The sequence below is a fragment of the Chrysochloris asiatica genome, unplaced genomic scaffold (assembly GCF_000296735.1).
Source record: "Chrysochloris asiatica unplaced genomic scaffold, ChrAsi1.0 scaffold00010, whole genome shotgun sequence".
In the NCBI taxonomy this organism is placed as follows: domain Eukaryota; kingdom Metazoa; phylum Chordata; class Mammalia; order Afrosoricida; family Chrysochloridae; genus Chrysochloris; species Chrysochloris asiatica.
In genome coordinates this window covers 37461033-37478364 of record NW_006408528.1, presented here as the reverse complement: position 1 = coordinate 37478364, position 17332 = coordinate 37461033, and the positions used below count along the sequence as shown (strand labels likewise).

At 42.7% G+C, this 17332-nt stretch overlaps 2 protein-coding genes and 1 pseudogene across 2 annotated transcripts in view; 1 reads left to right on the top strand and 2 right to left on the bottom strand.

Moving 5' to 3' along the window:
• Positions 1-665, bottom strand: part of RINT1 (RAD50 interactor 1) — a 30538-nt gene extending 29873 nt beyond the window's left edge. Inside the window, exon 1 of the mRNA XM_006834405.1 lies at positions 641-665. Within this exon, the coding sequence (XP_006834468.1) occupies positions 641-665 (25 nt within the window). The remainder of the gene's footprint in view (positions 1-640) is intronic.
• An 8146-nt stretch (positions 666-8811) lies between these two features.
• On the bottom strand, positions 8812-9818 carry LOC102827574 (annotated as a pseudogene).
• A 312-nt stretch (positions 9819-10130) lies between these two features.
• PUS7 (pseudouridylate synthase 7 homolog (S. cerevisiae)) overlaps positions 10131-17332 on the top strand; it is a 59839-nt gene continuing 52637 nt past the window's right edge. The window contains exons 1-4 of the mRNA XM_006834379.1: positions 10131-10540; positions 12263-12347; positions 12480-12581; positions 17024-17168. Of these exons, the coding sequence (XP_006834442.1) occupies positions 10131-10540; positions 12263-12347; positions 12480-12581; positions 17024-17168 (742 nt within the window). The remainder of the gene's footprint in view (positions 10541-12262; positions 12348-12479; positions 12582-17023; positions 17169-17332) is intronic.

Here is a 17332-nt window from a genome sequence, read left to right as displayed (position 1 = left end):
GAGGCTCTCTACTTCCGTAAAGATTTACACCCTCGGAAACCCTGTACAGGGTCGCTATGGGTCGGAACCGACTCGACGGCACTTAACAACAACAACAACAACTCTGTCCTTATGGTAGTAGAGTCGCTGTTAAATCAGAATCAATCTTCCTGATAGTCTCTGCTTTCAGCAAAGATCATATGACATCACATTCTCTTCTGAATCCACCTTGAATTTCTGGCAGCTGTGGATGTGCTGCTGCAACCGTTTTAAAATTATTTTCAGCAAAATTTTACTTGCATGTGATACCAACGATATTTTTCTATAATTTCAGCGTTCGGTTGGATCACCTTTCTTTGGAATGGACACAAGTATGTATCTCTTCCAGTCGATTACTATTAGGGGCTGGGTTTTGATTGGGGAACGTGTTTCAAGAGCATGGGATGAAGAATTTATTTTTCTTTACTAAACGAGCTTACTTGCTATAATTAGTTTTCTTGAAGGGATCCTTTTCCGAAGCTGTCCAGCACAAGAGGGATAAATCAGAGAAGGAAAATGAGTGCTCTTGAATCCTCTGCAATCAAGACTCTAAAGTGATTCTTTTCACTTCTCTGGCTGGTGGAAAGTATCAAGACAGGGTCAAAACTATATAGAAAGAAACCGTCTGAGATTGCAGCTATATTCATACCGTATTTGCTAGTGCAGCGCTGTGGGACAAAGCACCGGATCACAAGGTCGGTTTGAACCACAAGGTCGGCAGTTCAAACTTACCAGCCGCTCCTTGGGAACCCTATACAGTGTCACTATGAGTCGGAACCGACTCGATGGCACTTAACAACAAAGACTGTCTAAAGACCTTTGATAAAAGATAAGCAATTTTTTGCCTTTGTCAAGGTCCCGGGTGAATGGGCCCGTGAGCTGCCCACCCCGCCGCTGGCAAGGACACTAGATGCAGATTAGCACACAAGTGCCCAAGGCCGTTCTTCGGTTTCTAACTGGCTCAAAGCAGCCAAGTCTTCCCCTATACCAGGTCGGTGGCTGGGGCCGGAGGTGGAGCGCAGGCTCCGCCTCTCGGGAGGGACTGGTGGGCGGGCCGACGGAAAGGAGAGGACTCCGCCCTGAGGGCGGGGCCACCCGGGCTGCTGCGCGTCGGTGCGCCGCACGTGTGCGAGCCCCGCCGCCCGAAAGGCCGCTAGGAGCGTTTAGAATTGGAGGCGCGGACCGCGATGCATGTACACTCGATCGTCCTTTCTGCTGGCTCTCCCGAGTGACCCCTGCCGCCGCCCTCCAGTGCGTGGAGCAGTGCGTCCGCCCCCTCACCGCTCGGCTCGCGCCGCGCCGGCGCTCCCAGGCTCCGGGTAAGTGCGCGGCCTCCCAGCGGCCGCCGGGTTCCCAGTGCAGGGCTCTACCCGGCCCAGCGCCTGGGCCCCGGGGCTCCGCCCCGAGAGGCAGTGCAGACTGGGAATGCGTCCCGGCCGGGCATAGGAACCCGCGCCTCCATTACAGACCGTGCCCACGCGAGCGCTGCCGGAGCCCGGCGGGTCCTATGCTTTGGCCGCTCTGCTCCGCTTCCCGGGCGGACGGTCTGAGATGCCGCGCGCCCCCACCTCCCCTCGGCGCTGTCAGCCCGAGGATCCCGATCCCACCACTCGAGATTCTCAAACTCTTTCAAGATCTGGGTAAAGAAGAAAACTGGCCGTCCATATATCGCTTGGACTGTCTTCTACATGGTCCAGTCCACGTGCTTTAGCCCTTGTATTCACTCATCGCTATTTTTCTCTCTCAATTCTATTTGGAGTCCTGGTGTGGCACTGTGGGTTAATGCGCTGGACTGCAAGTTCGGTTTGAACTCACCAGACAGTCCTTGGAAACCCTGTACAGGATCGCTATGAGTTAGAACCGACTCAATGACACATAACAACAGCAACAAATTCTATTTGCTTTGTTGTTGTCGAGAATATGCACAGCAAAAATACACCAATTCTACAGTTTCTACAGGTACAACTTAATGACATTGATTACATTCTTCTTCTTGTGCAACCGTTTTTACACCTCTTTTCTGAGTTGTTCCTCCCTCATTAATATAAAAACTCGCTGACCCCCTAAGGTTCTTATCTAATCTTTCTAGTTGCATTTGTTAATTTGATCCTATATGTAGTTGCTGTTGGTGGCTGTGTGCAGTGGAGTCGGTTCCGACTCATAGCGAAATTGCTGTTAAGTTGAGTTGGTTCCTACTCAGTGGATCCTGTATATGGTTTCCAAGGAGCGACTGGTGAGTTTGAACTAACCCTGCGGTTCAAACCGACCTTGCTGCCCAGTGCATTAACCCACAGCGCCACACCAGGACTCCTATATTGTTAAGTGCCATCGAGTCGGTTCCGACCCATAGCGACCTTGTATAGGGTTTCCAAGCTTGAACGACCGACCGACTTTGCAGTCCAGCTCATTAACCCACAGCGCTATAGTTCTTAAAAGGGCATAATGCTCAAAACAGATAATTTTTTAAACTTGTTAAGTGCCATGAGCTTAAATTTATTGTCTGGTTTTAAAATAACTTCAGGAAATAATTTTGGTTTAATATTTAAAGCTTATCTTGGGGCAGTAGTTTCAGGGGTTCATCTACCATCCATTGGTCCAGAAAGTCCAGAATCCATGAAATTTTGAATTTGTGTTCTGCATTTTATCCCTTTTGATAAAGATTCGTCTATGGAATCTTGCATCAAAATGTTTGTTAACTGTGGTGGTGGTGTGCTGTGGAGTCGGTTTTGACTCATAGCGACCCTGTACAGGGTTTCTGAGGCTGTAAATCTTTACGGGAGCAGAAAGCCTCATCTTTCTCCTGCGGATCAGCTGGTAACCAGGCACCATCCAGTTCTTCTGGTCACATGGCAGTGAGAGCAGTTGCTCATAGAGGAAATCAGCCACACATGCTTTATCCTCTTCTTCTTCCTGACTCTCTTCCCTCTGTTGCTCCAGGTGACTAACTAGAAACCAACTGTTGTGCTTTGGATGTTCACTTGCAAGCTTTTCAGACCCCTATTCCAGAAACTAAAATGTAGAACAGAGCACTCATCACTATTTATTCTTAAGACTGCTAGTGCTAGGCAGACATGTGGGTGGTAACTGCTTAGTTTGTTTTTATACATTGATAACCCAGCCCTGAGGTTGAGAACCAGGAGTGTTTTCCCCAAGCTTTCTGCCCCATGAATTGTGATTGTGGGGTGAGTGGGTGGAGGTGCACTGTGCCTGCTGAAACTCACCTTGCAGAATCCCCACCTCAGCACCATACTGAGAGCTTTTAAAATGCCTCCCAGGAAATGAGGTTTAGAAAGCTTCACTTTTCAGTATGGAGTCTCATTGAGTTACTGCTTTTTTCATTTAGAAAACTTAGGACTTTGTGGTGGGTCTATAGCATCAGCACTAGACTGTAATTCATAAGGCCAGTAGTTCAAACCCACCAGCTGCTCCTTAGAAACTCTACAGGGTCAGAACCATTTTGATGGCACTTACCAACAACAAGAAATTTCACTTAGCATAATGTCTTCAGGGTTCATTCATGTTATTACTGTATCAGAATGTCATTCCTTGTTTTAGCTGTAGAATATCCTTTATTCATTCATCTGTTGATGGTCACTTGGGTAGTTTTCACTTTTTGGCTATTGTGAATGCTATGAATGTTGTGTACAAGTTTGTGTTTTAGATCCTGCTTTCAGTTCTTTTGGGTATTTACCTAGGAGTAGAATTGCTGACTCATAAGGTAATTTTCTTTTTCACTGTTTGAGAAATGCCCCAGTGTTTTCTATTATGACTGCACTAATGTGCACGCCCACCAGCCATGTCAGTTTCTTCGCATCCTTGTCAGTTTTCTGTGTTTGGGTGATGACCATCCTCATTGTAGTAACTTGAGTTCTGCCTCTCCTGGTGCAGAAGTTTGCACAGCTGTTCAAGTAAATATTCTTTTAGCTTCTAGGCCCAAAGGACAGAACTTAGCAAAATATATAGTAAGTGACTTATAACCACTGGAGTCTACTTTAATAATTAATGTGTCTACTGAGGGACCATCAGCTTGAACCAAATGGAAAAATATAATTTCATTTGAAACACAACTGAAATCAGTTAATGATTTTGTCTTTGCAATTAAATATTTCAAGAAAAAGAGACCAGACAAGTAAATGTTCACCAGTATCAAGAAAAAGACTGCCAACTTAAAGGCCTTATTTATTTGATGCTTTTGGGAATGCTTCTCTTTGAGGGTCTCATAAAATTAAATTAGATGGAAAAAAATTCAATTAAATAGTATTTAAAGGAGAAAGCCATGTTTAATTATAAGCCCAGAGGACAAACGATTTTAAGAAGTCATTAAAAATTTTATTCAGGCTCAGCATTACAGTTCTGCTGTGCAAACTATACATAAAAATGACAAAACAACAAAAACAAAAACCCCAAGCCCATTGCTGTTATAACTTGTAGAAAGCCTATAGGACAGAGTAGAACTGGGTTTCCAAGTCTGATCCTTATAGAAGCAGACTGCCACATCTTCATGGAGTTGCTCGGGTGGGTTTGAACTGCCAACCTTTGAGTTTGTAGTCATGTGCTTAACCAATGCACCACCAGGGCTCCTATAAACCATCCATAAAAATTATTAAAGGCAACAGTTGAATAGAAACAGCTCTTCTACTACAACTCTTTTACCAAGAGGGGTGAAGTGGCACTTGTTGAGTACAAGTGGAGTCAGTTCCGACTCATAGTGACCCTGTATAGGAATTCTGAGACTTAAATCTTTGCAGGAGCAGAGAGCCTCATCTTTCTCCTGTGGAATGGCTGGTGAGCTCCAACCGTGGATCTTATGGTCTGCAGTCCAGTGCTTATCGTCTGGAGCCACCATGCTTGAAGTGGCACTGGTTGTTGTTCTTGTTAAGTGCCCTGGAGTCGATCTTGACTCATAGCGACCGTGTATAGGGTTTCCAAGGAGTGGCTGGTCATCTTGAACCACCAACCTTGCAATTCAAACCAACTTTGTAGTCCAGTGCATTAACGCACAGCTCAACACTAATAAATGACAAAACCTAGCTCCGGTTCCAAGTTAAACCCCATAAACTGCCGTTCACCAAATTAATAAGAAGAGTTGAAAACAGTGGTTGGTACTTCAAATTTATGATCTGCTAATATTCTTATTCCAGGGATACTAAATACTGTCCGAAACCTACTAGAATTTCATTCATAAATTCACTGATACAGGTGAAAGGGAGAACAGGGAGTTGAGATGGCGGTCATATTCTGACTTGGGAGAACAGTAGTTGGTGGTAAAATTCTTTGGGGTAAGAGGTACAAACCTGCTTAAAATACTTTCATGTTTATATTCCCTCCATTTAACCTGCTGAGGATTCCGCTCATTCTCCCTTTACGAGGCACCAGCAACACCCTCCGGTCCTTCCAGTGCTCCATGCTTTCCTGTGTCTCCAGGCTGCCACCCTAAACCCTTCTCACGGTCCATAATGTTACACCTCATTAGTCCTGCAAACTTGGTTCAGGAGCTTTTCATTAGATCTTCTCTAACACTCACGTCAGCTTGAGGACTAAGGTGCGCCTGACCCAAGCCATGGTCAATAACCTCATATGCATGCGAAAGCTGGACAGTGAATAAGGAAGACCGTAGAAGATTTGATGCATTTGAGTTATGGTATTGGAGGAAAATATTGGAAGTGCCATGGGCTGCCAAAAGAACCAACAGATGTGTGTTGAAAGAAGTGCAGCCAGAGTACTCCTTGGAGGCCAGGATGGGCAAACTTAGTCTTTCATACTGCGGACATATTGTCAGGAGGGACCAGTCACTGGAGAAGGATATCATGTTTGGTAAGGTGGAGGGTCAGAGAAAAAAAAGGAGGACCCCCAGTAAGGTGGATTGGCAAAGTGACAGCATCAGTGGGTTCAAGCATGGCAACAATTGTGAGGTTGGCCCAGGACTAGGCAGTGATTCGTTCTGTTGTACATAGAGCCACTATGAATTGGTACCAACTGGATGGCACCTAACAACAGCACTCACTAACTACTGCCCCTTGTGGTACCTTTCTCTGTGTGCCAGAGGCCCCAGGCCTGTAGGAGCTTGACCTCTGTGTCTCTCTCACATGGATGCAAACTCTGTGAGAACAGAGTGAGACAGCAGTTCTGCCCCTTTTATGCCATGAAAACTAGTAGAGAGTTTGAAGCAGAAAGAACACTCTGTAAATAATAGTGTGAACTCGTAAGGGTTCCTACACTAGCGTTGTTTTTTACATGCCTTGCCTAAGACAGAATATTTTCTTATTTTTAATTAAAGATAATCTCTTGTTAATTAGTTGTTGTTGGCTTCTGGTTCTTAATTTACTCCATTTTCTTTTTCTTTAATTTTTTCAAAAGAAATTATTTTTACTGGCATTTTCCTATATCTCTTTCCTTTATTGGTGGCCCTATGGCCTTTTTTCCCCGTTTCCTTTTTGCATATCATTGTCTTATTTTCTTGCTAAAATATCAATAAAAATGACTCTATTCATATTTTTTATTGGCATAGTCTACCTTCCACATTTGATTTTGGGGGTATCATTTTTCATAGGTGGGTACTGTTTTTCAAAATAGATTTAATGGTTCCTACATCTTTTCTTCTTTACTTTTTTTTTTTTCCATTCATTGACAGTAACACAAAATCAAATGTGAATTATTAAAATGTAGTTCATTATTATCATTATTTTTCTGTAGGTGGATCTTTTGTTAATCCAATCCTTGGAGAGCTGGGACATGAACTTTCTATTCATTTATTTTCTTCAGTATATGTGTATCATTAGTAAATTAACTTAAATATATTTCTATATATGGCACGCTATAGGATTACCATTTGACTGCAAGGTTGGTTTGAACTGCAAGGTTGGTGGTTCAAGCTCACCAGTCATTCCTTAGAAACCCTATACAGGGTCGCTGTGAGTCAGAACCAGTTCCATGGCACTTAAACAACAACAACATATAATACAGGAAAACTGTCTTTATTTCACTAAGAACATCAGATAAGACTTAGGGTCTTCAATACTTGCATTTATTCTGTAGAGGCCTCTTTCATGCTACTCTGTGCTGAAATATGTATGACTTCTCAGACACTGCTTTTATTTACTCAGTTTTTCTAGTGGATGATGTTGTTGTTAAGTGCGACCCTGTATAGGGTTTCCAAGTCTTTAAATCTTTGCGGAAGCAGAAAACCTCATCTTTCTCCCATGAAGCAACTGGGTCAAAGAGCATATGTATGTTTTAGCTTGGCAGTACTTAACATACAATTAAGACCAGCAGTGACGCTTGGATATATAACTGCAGAAGATATAAACTAATATGCAAAAGAAAATGCAAAGGTCGTAGAGCCAAGCTTCATTGCTTGATGGTATTTAACAGTATACACACACATCCATTAGGGAGTGTAGTGGCTCCATGCAATAAGCACTATACTGTGAACCACAAGGTCACTTCTGACTCATAGTGACCCTGTACAGGGCTTCCAAGGGAATGATGAGTTTGAACTGTTTGGACTATGAGCCTCAAGGCCGGCCGTTCAAACCCACCAGCTACTCCTCTGAAACCCTATACAGGGTCAGTATGTGTTGGAACTGACTCAATAGCATTTATCAACAACAACACCTTACGGTTAGTAGTCCAATGCTTATCCTATAGCACCACATCAGGGGTCTCTTTGTGTATATGTGTGTACATGTATATATGAATGTATGTATTTTTAAGGCTTTTGGGACATGTTGTCAAATTCCATGCAGGTGTGATTTGTAGTTTTCTTTGCTACCAAAACTGTACTCCAATATCAGGAACTTTGTTAAATCAACTCCTGGTGTGATGCTATAGAATCAGCACCGGACTGGAAATCAGAAGGTCAGCAGTTCAAACCTACCAGCTGCTCCTTGGAAACCCTGTACTGGGTTGCTATGCGACAGGACCAACTCGACAGCACTTAACAACAGCAACAGAGTCCTGGTATAACACTATAGTATAAGCACTGGACTGCTAACCTCAAGGTTGGCAGTTCAAACCTAACAGCTGCTCCTTAGAAGCTCTGTACAGGATTCCTATGAGTTGGAACTAGGTTGGTGGCATTTAACAAAAACAAAAGTGAAGAAGCACTCAACTGCTAACTAAAAGGCTAGTAGTTCGAACCCACAAGCCACACTGAAGGAGAAAGATATGGCAGTCTGCTTCTGTAAAGATTCACAGCCTTCCAAAGCCTGTGGGGTAGTTCTGCTTGGTTCTGTAGGGTTTCTGTGAGTAGGACTGTAGTAGATGGCTGCGGTTTTTGGATTAACAAAGTTAACTGCCTCTTTTGGTTGAAAACAGCTTATTTATAGCTGATTTTTTTTGTTTGTTTTTCTTTCCAACATAAAAATTTGGTTTTTTGTCTGTTTATGACAGTATAAAAGAGGCAAGTATGTCACATGATATTTTTCACTTCCAACTTTTTGGGATATTTATGTCTTTAGCTGAAAGGAGAGACGTTCCAGGAAAGCCAGGTAATACTTTTGTTTTTGTTAAGTGCCATCATCGAGTTGGTTCTGACCCATGGTGACCCTGTAGAGGGTTTCCAAGGAGCGACTGGTGAGCTTGTACTGCCGACCTTGTGGTTCAAAACAACCTTTCAGTACAGCCCATTAACCCACAGCGCCACACCAGGACTCCAGGTAATACTTAGGTACTAAAATAAGAGGGGTTTGGGTGGGATGGATATAGGGGCTGTTAATCGCAAGCTGGTTTCCTGGAACTGTTAGCCGGAAGCAGAAGGAGCAGTGCTTCTGGATGCTTGTGCTGTGTCGAGCTTTAGTCGTCCTGGTCACATGGATACAGCAATGCTTTCTGGTAGTTAGTCGCCCTTGGTGTCTTGCTGGATGTAGTAGTACAGGGACCTGCCATACTTTCTCTTGAATCCAGACCTAATTTTCAGCATGTCCACTCACTGTGGGAGACCATGGTGCTAGTTAGGATATTATCTGAGTTCCCCTGCACTTCATGAAGTCCTACAGTCAGTCAGCAAAATACAGGAACTTGTTCCGGGTGCACTGGATTGGGCCTAGGAAAGCATTTCCCAGTCTTCTTTGACTTCCTTTTTGATGTTCTCCAACATATTAAGGACTGTAGCTCTTGTACCTTTCAAATACTTTCTGGAGGTGGTACACACTCTGCTCGGTCATGACGCCAACCCGCTTGGAAACATTAGTTCCTTTCCTCTTTACTGCAGCATCCTAGAGGTCCTGGACCTCTTGGTCAGTCAGTTCATAATCAATGACAGAACCATCCTCTGCTCTTCTATCCTCTGCGAGGGTAAAGGATCAGCTTGGGGAAGTCACCAGATGTGTCAGAAACAAGGTCCTTCTCTAGGTCAGTTTTTACGTTTCTTTGTAGATGCTGTTCATTTCCTGTAGCTCCTGGTTGATCCTCGAGCAGATGATCTCAATGAGGGAGTCCTTTGGGTTCCCAGCCCCTTACATGGAGGCTTTCAGCTCGGAAGTGTCATACTGAGCAATTGTTTTCCATAGACCCAAAATCACTGTCTTCAGCTGGCCAGATAAAGCTGACTTCAGGGCTGATATAAGTTCCATTTTGGTCCTTCTCTGGTAGACAAAGGCAATATCCTGTCTGTTCATTGCTGCAGTTGGTCAAAATGTTGACGATCGCGATCTCAGCCACACCTTTGGTCTTTGTGTTCAATGTTCAAAGCTTCCTGCTCAGCATCAAAGTTGGTGTACGCTTTGACTGACCCATTTGCACTTGGGGGGTGCAAAGTGATCACCCTCCAAGCCGAGCTCGCATAGCATTTCATGAACAGTTGTTGTTATGTGCCATGGAGTCGGTTCCTACTCCCAGCGGCCCTGTACAGGGTTTCCAAGGCTGTAAATCTTTACAGGAGCAGAAAGCCTCATCTTTCTCCCACGGACCAGCTGGTAGTTTCAAACTGGTAACCTTGCAGTTCATAGCCCGTTTCGTAACCACTACACTACCAGAGCACCTTTCATGAACAGTAGACATCTTGAAACAAGCTGGTTTGGGTACCAAGAGCTCTATAAGCTGATTGGTGTTTTATATTGTCTTTTTGTTCTTTCCTGAAAGGTTCCCTTAAATGTTTTCTTGGAGCTTTAAAGATGGAGACCACAGGAATGACTGGTGTATCTCTGAAACGTGGGTCCCTTGCCGTGGAAGAGAATGACAGTCTGGCTTCAGGGGAAGAGGTAAAGAGACAGAAAGTCTCTGAATGCTGTCTGAGCCAAGGTCAGGATGAACTAGAGACTGAGTCGGTGCCCGGCAGTGAGAACATGCCTGTGGCTCCTGAAGCTATAACAACTGCCGGGGAAGGTAAGAACAATTCTGACTCTCAGTTGGAAGATGAAGAAGAGGAGGAAGAAGATGGCCTTTCAGAGGAAGGTGAAGAGGAAGAGGAGGAGGAAGTGGAGAGTTTTGCAGACATGATGAAGCATGGCCTCACCGAACTTGATGTAGGCATCACCAAGTTTGTAAGTTCCCATGAAGGATTCTCAGGAATTTTAAAAGAAAGGTATGCTTAGTTTATGTATACAATTATATTTGTTATAGTAATTCTTTTTTTTAGAAAATAAATCAGTAATATAGTCTTCCACTTAGCTCCCTATCCCCAAGTATTATTTACATGGATTGTCTGAAAGGAATAGGACAAAGAAGAGCTGATTCAGTGAATGAATGCTCCTGACTTTTTAAATATCTTCTGTGAAATCATGGCCAGTTCTTATCAAAGGAAGAGCCTTCCCATAACTGTTTGAATAATAATAAAAATAATTTCCAGCTGTCATGCATTGTTTATATGTAAATGAGTTCTGTTAATTTTTTTAAAAATAATTTTTTTAGATGGTTTCAGATTTTCTCCTGCACTACAGTCTTCAACTCATGCACCTGAATGAATGTGCCATATCATACAATAGAAAGAAGGCTGTCTTTGGAATCAGATGAACCTATGCATGAATCCTTGTTCAGACACTGTAGTTGATTAGTTAAATAGAGTTTTTAAATTCCTCTGAACCTCAGTTCCCTCATCCAAAAAATGGATCAGAGTTCCAGGGCAGACATAGGCAGACGGACTAAGCCGACCCTCTGCAACAAAGACATGGGAAGCCAAGGAAAACAATACAGACGGTGATCCTAGAACCCTGAGCTTCGGAAGACAGCACAGGGAGGTGGACTGAGTGCTGACTGGAGGTGCCTGAGGAACAGGAGCAGTGAGAGACGAATAACGACTGTACTGTAAGCTGCCTGGAGCAGCACGGCCGTCTTGAGCTTGTTCCGGTGGTTGTTGATACAGTGGGCTGCAGCCACGAGATGCAGCAGGGGTTTGGCAGTTGCATTGCTCCCTTGTTCCTGTGCCTTCCTGGCATAGCAAGTCACCACCCTCACCAACTCAGCAGCCAGTCGCACCCCCTTTTGTGCATCCTCTGCTGTGCTTGAAGTCACGTGCTGGGCATAGTGCCCCTGCTTCTTGTGAAGGCTTGTGAACGCACCCTGAACTACGCTACACAGACAATGAACAAAATACGGTGTTTACATTTCCAGTATTTGCCACATCCACTAGGGAGAGACAGGTGGTGACCAAAAGACAGTGTCAGAGAAATCTAACACCAGAAATGGTGCTGAAGCTACTTGATAAGGAATTCAAAAGAAGATTACCTTCAATAGATTGAGAAAATGATTGAAAAAACTTCAGATGAAATCAAGGGAATTAGACAAAACTACAAAAGAATTCAGGAAACAAACTGACAAAATAATGGCAGCGGGCGGCAGGAAGGAAACCATTCAAAAATAACAATTAGAAAGTCAGATTACCAAAAAAACAATCATAACATCACCTTGGAGTTTTTGAGAGCATTTTAAATGATGTTTGTATCTAACTTAAAGGTAAGCTTCAGCATAGTTCATGCTGACATATGATTTCTGAATTGCTATGTTTTGATTTAATTAAGCTATATGAGTCAGAACCTACTCGACAGCACTTAACAATCGTGTGGACAGTCTATATATATAATTGTGGATCTGAGAAACTCGGGACCTTCTTGTGAAGCTGTGATACAAAGCCTGAACCAAAGTGTGGCTCAGCACTCATTAACAAACCAGAAATGACTTTACATTGAATTTTTTTTTTCAAAATCCCATTTGGTACAACAGTAAGGTTTACAGGTGATAAACTTGATCCTAAAATTAACAGGAAACAAATTGTCAATTCTCTGAAAGTTTGTTTTTTTCTTTTCACCAGATATTCTGACTTCATTGTTCACGAAATAGGAAAAGATGGACGGATCAGCCATTTGGATGACTTGTCCATTCCAGTGGATGAGGAGGTAGAAGTAGTTCTAACAGAAGTCACCTTCTGTGTACAGAAAGCATTTCCTAGAGATCATAAAAAGTAGAGAACTTTAACACTCTTGAATTCTGCGTTTGACTTACTGGAAGTTCTCCTGGTTGTTTTAAAGGATCCCTCAGAAGATGTACTTACGGTTTTGACAGCCGAAGAAAAGCAGCGTTTAGAAGAGCTCCAGCTTTTCAAAAATAAGGAAACCAGTGTTACCATTGAGGTAAATTGTGTAAAAATATATGAAAGATTTTTTTAGGCTTTTTGATTGCTGCTTTTTGGGTGGATGCTAATGAATATTTTTAGAATTTACAAGGCTAACAAAAGGGTACGGTGGCTTTTCCCTATGTGGTATACGAAGTACACCAGTACAGCCACACCATGCTTTTATTGAGCTTGTATTCATTGCCCTCCATAGATACTGTGTGGTTTTTTTTTTTTTACTAATTGAAGGTTTGTGGCAACCCTGCATTGAGCAAGTATATTGGCGCCGTTTTTCCAATAGCATGTGCATAATTCTCAAAATAGGTCACACATTTCCTAATGCTGGTCCACACTCAATAAACTACACTGGGAAACAAAGAAAATCACATGACTCCCTTTTTTTATGGTACTCGCTTTATTGCAGTGATCTGGAACCAAACCCACAGTGTCTTTGAGGTATGCTTGTATTAAGATAAACTATGGCACAACAAAAAGGAGCTCTGGTAGCATAGTGGTTACGAATCGGGCTGCGAACCTTAAGGTCAGCAGTTCGAAACTACCAGCTGTTCCGCGGGAGAAAGATGAGGCTCTCTGCTCCCATAAAGATTTACAGCCTCTGAAACCCTGTACAGAGTCGCTATGGGTTGGAACCGACTCCATGGCACACAGCCACCACCACCATGGCACAGCAAAACAAAAAAAGTTATATTTTTGTGTAAAACTTTGGAACTGACCTCAAATCAACAAAGAAATCTGCTGTGTGGAATCGGGGAGTGACTGGTAACATCACATGGTGTCAGCTGCAGCAGGACTGCCACTGTCGGACAGTCATATTGGTCATGTGATGTGGGGGCTGTGGGAGAGGGAGGAAATGGAGAAGGGAATGTGTCTCTGCTTAACGTGGTTCCACCTCAAGCAAAGAAGAGCTCAGCTAAGAAATAGAAATAAGTGCCTTTTAAAATAGCTTTTTGTTATGGAAGCTTTCTTGTACATTAATGCTGTGCTCTGGTAGCATAGTGGTTACGAATCGGGCTGCGAACCTTAAGGTCAGCAGTTCGAAACTACCAGCTGCTCCACAGGAGAATGATGAGGGTTTCTACTCCCGTAAAGATTTACACCCTTGCAAACTCTGTAGAGGGTCACTATGGGTCGGAACCTACTCGACGGCACTTAACAACAACAACAGTAGAATTATAATGTAAGCCATGTGTGCAGTCTTAAATTTCTTAGCAGCCACATTTTGTGGCTGAGGCATTGGACTGCTAACCACAAAGTCAGCAGTTCAAATCCACCAGCCACTCCTTAGAAGAGAGATTAAATAGTTTGTTCCCATAAAGATTTACAGTTTTGGAAAACCTTAAGGAAAAGTTCTCCTCTGACCTACAGGATTGCTATTAGTCAGAATCAGCCTGATGGCACTGGGATTGGGTCTACGGTTTTAAAATTCCCTCTGTTGGATTTCTTACTGCCTCAGCTATCACCAGCCATTCTCACTTGTCATTTCTGCTTACATAATTTCTACAGACCAGTCAAGGTGTTTCACTGCTTTCTGGATAGTCTGTGTTTTCTTCCTATCCCCACTTTTCTCATACCATTTCTCTATAACTCCTTCTTTTCTTTTCTTTTTTTATTTTTTATTTAAGGTTTTTATTGTGGATTGATTAAAAGTTTAACAGGGCAGATCATCAGTTTTACATTCAACAAATCATATACCTGTTTCACTACAATGATTATAATCCCCTCCATGTACCATCAGTTAACAGTGTTTCTCTCTATTCACTTTTAGCTCTTTTTAAAAAAAAAAAAAAAAAACCTAAGGCATATATAATAATTTACACCACCAAAGGTCACATTCTGCAAGTCTGCCTCCTGGCTGTCCAGCTCTTAGTCCCTCTCTTCCCATGGATCTAGAGTCCTCAGTCACTCCCCCTCTCCATGTCTCCATCTCTACCTCTATCTCTGGTGTCGCTGCTTCTCTGGATAAGGTCTCACATTCCACTTGTGCTCTTCTCCCTTGATAATCCTAGGGTCCTGTAACTCCTTCTTGAAGTCACACTTGTAATCTGAACTCTAAAATTGGGAATTATATTTTTTTAAGAAAGCTCCTTAGCCCATATGCAGTCGTAGCTCTAATATAAACCATTTTCATGTTGCAATTTTTGGCAAAAGCAATCTGCAACAGTAAAATGCGCATTAAGGAAGGATTCCTGGTAGCACTATAGGTTAGGCATTGGGCTGCTAACCACAAGGTTGTAGGCTCAAGCCTGCCAGCTGCTCCTTGGGAGAAAGATGAGACTGTACTTCTGAAAAGATTTACAGCCTTGGAAACCCACATACGGTTGCTATGAGTCCAGATCAACTCAGTGGCAGTGACGCTTTTTGGTGTGTTTTTTTTTAAATAGCTACATTAAAGAATGTAAAAAGAAACAGGTGAAATTTATTTTAAACTATTTCATTTACCCTAATGCATCTAGGGTAAAGAAAATAAATTTACAGTAGCATTCAACAGCAACAACAATTTATCATTTCAATGTATAGTCAGTATTTTTGAAATTGTCAATGAGATATTTTACATTGTATTTTCTTTGAAATCCTGTGTTATTTTACACACAATTGGTGGTGGTGGTGTTAGTGCTGAGTTAGTTTCAACTCATAGAGGTGGGTTTGAATCTCTGACCTTTGTGGTCAGTAGTCCAGTTGTTGTTGTTGTTAAGTACTGTAGAGTCGGTTCCAATCCTTAGCAACCCTGTATAGGGTTTCCAAGGAGCAACTGGTGAGCTTGAACCACCGACCTTGCAGTTCAAACGGCTTTGCAGTCTGTTGTATTAACCCATAGCACCACACCAGGACTCCCCAATAGTCCAGTAGCACATCTGAATTCAGGCCAGCCACATCACAAGTGCTCAGCAGCCACATGTGGCATAGTAGCTGTTGTATTGGACAGACGCAGTTCTAGGTGGTACCTATGTTGTTGTTGTTGTTGTTAGGTGCCATTGAGTCAATACTGACTCATAGTGACCTTATGCACAACAGAACGAAACACTGCTTGGTCCTGGGCCAACCTCACTACTGTTGCCACGCTCGAGCCCATTGATGCTGCCACTTTGCCAGTGCATCTCGCTAGTGGTCTTCCTCTTTTTCTCGGACCCTCCTCCTTACCAAACAGATCTATCCCATCTAGACTCATTTGTTGATATGAAGTCTTTAATCTATAATTGCAATGTGTTTTTTTGTTTTCAGTTTTACTAAAATATTGCTTCTTTTAGCCAATAGTAAAACTGAGACTTTCTGCCCCAGAGAGATTTACAGCCTCAGTAACCCTGTACATATGGTCGCTGAGTTGGACCGACTTGACAACACGCAAATACAACAGTTGTGTAGCTCAGTGTTGTTTTTTCAATTTGCAGGTTGCAACTCACTAGTGGGTCGTGAAATCAATTTAGTTGGTTCAACTAGCTTTTTTTTTTTTTTAATGTAATAGCCTAAAATAGAAAATGTTAGTGCTTTTAGAATACTTTGGAAAAGAGTTGTGTTGTGAACAGTTTTTCCAGGTTCTTAGTAAGGCATAGCTTAATATCTTAAAATAAAGCTTACACATTTGTGATTATTGAGTCAAGATGTAAAATATATTTGTTAGTGTGAGACACACTCAAAAATTAAAAACTGTAACAAGTTTTTATTTTCTCATCGAGTTTTTTTAAAATGTGATCCACCATGCTAGAACCTGATTATAAAATAATCCCATAAGAACAGGATTCAATTTGATGCGGGTTTAGCTTGAACTATTTAAAGGAGTTGTGATTCTGACAGAGCAAAGAGCCCGGCTCTCCCTAAATCTTCATTTGTGAACCTGAAGTGATTCTGCAGAAGAGACCTTGTGAGGGATGGTGTGGTGGCTCAGGGGTCAGAGAGCCTGGATTTCAAACCCAGCTCTTCTGCCCCTAGACACATTCTTTAACTACTCTAAGCCTCACTGTCCTCTTCTTTAACTACACATACTAATGGTGGGATGATAAGGATTTTGCAGTGGTAAGTCAGACAAAGAACGTGAAGTACCTAGGTACGGTGTCTGGTGCATTGTTTGAATGAGTTGTTACAATTTGCAACAGTGTGAAACTCTGGTTAAAATAATTTTGAAATTGAACCCTGCACTTGTTATTTTGCTAAGTGAATAATACGGATCGTGTTTTTAGTAATTTGTTAGTGTTGTTGTTGTTAAGTGCTGTCAAGTGGGTTCCAACTCATAGCAGCTCGATACAGGGTTTCCAAGCCTGTAAATCTTTGTGGGAACAGAAAGCCTCATCTTTGTCCCATGGAGTGTCTGGTGGGCTCAAACCACTGACCTTGTGGTTTGCAGTTTAGTGTTTGTCGTGTGGAGCCATTGTGCTCCCTTGCTAGTATTAGTTCTCTGTTTAGTGTTTGGTCCTTCATTCACATTGCCGTTATCTGTGCTTTTGACAGGTTGTTGAGGACACGAAAGAGAAAAGAACCATCATCCATCAAGCTATTAAATCCCTGTTTCCAGGACTAGAGACAAAAACAGAGGCTCGAGATGGGAAGAAGTGTATTGTAGCCTACCATGCAGCAGGGAAGAAAGCTTTAGCAAGTAAGTGTGTGAGTGACTGGGCATGAGTCTCATCAGGTGGTTGTCAGAGCAACCCCTCACTCCTCAGCTGTTCATGTTCAGGGGAGGAGATCAATCAGGCCACCCCTTCATACAAGGTAAACATTGTCATGTTGCCAGCACAGAGTAGTGGTCTGGTTTATGTG